The sequence below is a fragment of the Austrofundulus limnaeus genome, unplaced genomic scaffold (assembly GCF_001266775.1).
Source record: "Austrofundulus limnaeus strain Quisiro unplaced genomic scaffold, Austrofundulus_limnaeus-1.0 Scaffold483, whole genome shotgun sequence".
NCBI lineage: Eukaryota > Metazoa > Chordata > Actinopteri > Cyprinodontiformes > Rivulidae > Austrofundulus > Austrofundulus limnaeus.
The window spans coordinates 268,311-270,427 of record NW_013952885.1 but is presented as its reverse complement, the minus strand read 5'-3'; the positions used below and the strand labels follow the sequence as shown (position 1 = coordinate 270,427).

The 2,117-nt window shown below is 41.3% G+C and overlaps 1 protein-coding gene across 1 annotated transcript in view; it reads left to right on the top strand.

The window, feature by feature from the left end:
- The window catches only part of chrna3 (cholinergic receptor, nicotinic, alpha 3), a gene marked incomplete in the record, with an annotated part of 12,542 nt that overhangs the window by 4,896 nt on the left and 5,529 nt on the right, over positions 1-2,117 (top strand). The window contains 1 exon segment of the mRNA XM_014025543.1: positions 443-474. Within this exon segment, the coding sequence (XP_013880997.1) occupies positions 443-474 (32 nt within the window).

Genomic DNA, 2,117 nt, shown 5'->3' with positions numbered 1-2,117 from the left:
TTATTACTATTTATAAAAAATTACTTGACTTGACTTGAAGGTACCATAGAACCTCAAAGCTTTTCCTAATAGCACATGGTCACATGAATGGTTAATGTTTTGCACTGGCTCATGAGATTGGTTCAGTCATGGTCTGTGTCACACACAAAAAAACCCTGACCCATACAGGTTTTCTCCCTCACCAGTCTCTGCTCGCCCAGCTTTACCACAGGGCTGTTAGAATCAAAGTTGTGCTCTGACCTCGCAGCTCCAGCTGTCAGATGTGTTCCGCTTCAGGCTCAGGAGGATTCAGGTGCCTCCTTCGGAATCCTCATGTCAGGATTAAAAACAATCCTCAGTGGTGATGATCATGTGTGACTTTGTTCCTCCAGTTTTCATAAAATGTTGTCATTTGTATATTTTCTTTTGTCCTAATGATTTTGTAATTTTGTCTTAAACCCAGGATGAAGTCAATCAGATCATGGAGACCAATCTGTGGYTGAGACATGTAAGTCTGCGGTCCACGGTGGTGACACTGAATGTCGAGGAAAAAGGGCATCCAGGACAGATCCAGCCCGCTGTCATACATGATTCTTTCTTCTAGACTGACACGATGAATTATTTATAGCAGGAGGAAGCTTTTTAAACACAYTGAATCATCAGGGCTGAGAAGAAAAAATGTACTAACACAAACTTCATTTAACTCTCATGTTGACTTTTTTATAAACTTTTTCTCTGAGACTAAATCTTAAATGTTTGTGCRTCAAATGGAAAATGAGAATTTTAAACTTTTTGTTTCACCCAAAACAAGACTATACTCAACACACGTGCTTTCCCCTCACACATTCAGCCTCTGTTCTCAGATTGAAGCAGGTTTGAGTGAACTAAAGCAAGGCAGGTCCCCGGGTCTCATTTTAAAAGCAATAAGCAAATCCTCCTCTGCTCTGACTCTGGGTTTCCTTTAAAGGTCCCAGCTGTAATAGCTATTTGGTGTTCAGAGAATATGAACTGCTGCTCTTTCTTTATTATAATCGACTTTTTTTATTTCTTTTAGAGTGGGACTGCACATATTGGACCAGTGAGAAACATTTCCCATGCTGGCCGTTCCAATTTTACAATACACTGAAACCCATCTATAATTTTCTAATTAAATTAACTACTTTTACCACCCCAGGGCTGCTGTTACTATCGCAGCTTTATGAGTCTCATGGGGATCATTGGTTGACCAGAGGAGAGGGTCATCCATAGTGGGTGAAAGGTCCATAAAACACACAGTAAACACACACACACACACCTACTATGTCTCTCTATCCTTGTGGGGACTTTCCATTGACTTCCATTCATTTTTTTTTAAATTGTATATCCTAACCCTGACCTTTCACAGTAAAGCCAACCTCACAGGTACCAACCTGACCCTAAAACTAACCTAAACTCAATTCACACCTTGTAAGTCAGTAAGTAAGTAAAGTTTATTTATATAGCACCTTTCATAGATGTAAAATCACAAAGCGCTTCACATATGATAGAATAAAAACAAAAAAGTAAAATAGTAAATTAAAACATCACCACAGCATTACAATTCATACAAGAATACAAGTATAAAAAAACCACTTAGCTAAAAGCCTGTTTGTAAAAGAAAGTTTTCAGATGTTTTGTAAAAGTATCAATAGAATCAAGGCTGCGTATAAATTGGGGCAGTGCATTCCAGAGCCTAGGTGCTAAACCCAACCCCCACACCAAAAATCAGCCTCTGAAGTTGTGGGGCCCAGGCTTCAGGCCCCACAAGGAGCACCCAGTCCCCACGAGCCTTCATTTCCCATAAAGTGTATCTTCCCCGTGAAAAGATAACTCCGCCCCAAGGCGAAATTTGAAAAATGCATCAAAGTGGGTAGGGGAAGGGGGGGTTAGAGAGCGGAGGTGTGGCCAGGACGAGAGAACGTGACAGGCAGCTAGCATTAGCATAATTGATGCTACATGGAAAGTGACCACAGTATCGCCGATAGTTACATCTCACATCTCTGAACGTCTGAGGTGGAGGATTTTCACCCCACACCAGCACCGGACAGAGGAGGAGGAGTGCTTCGACAGCCTGACAGAAAAAAATAAAAGCATACAGCTGCATCTGCTCACTAGATCGC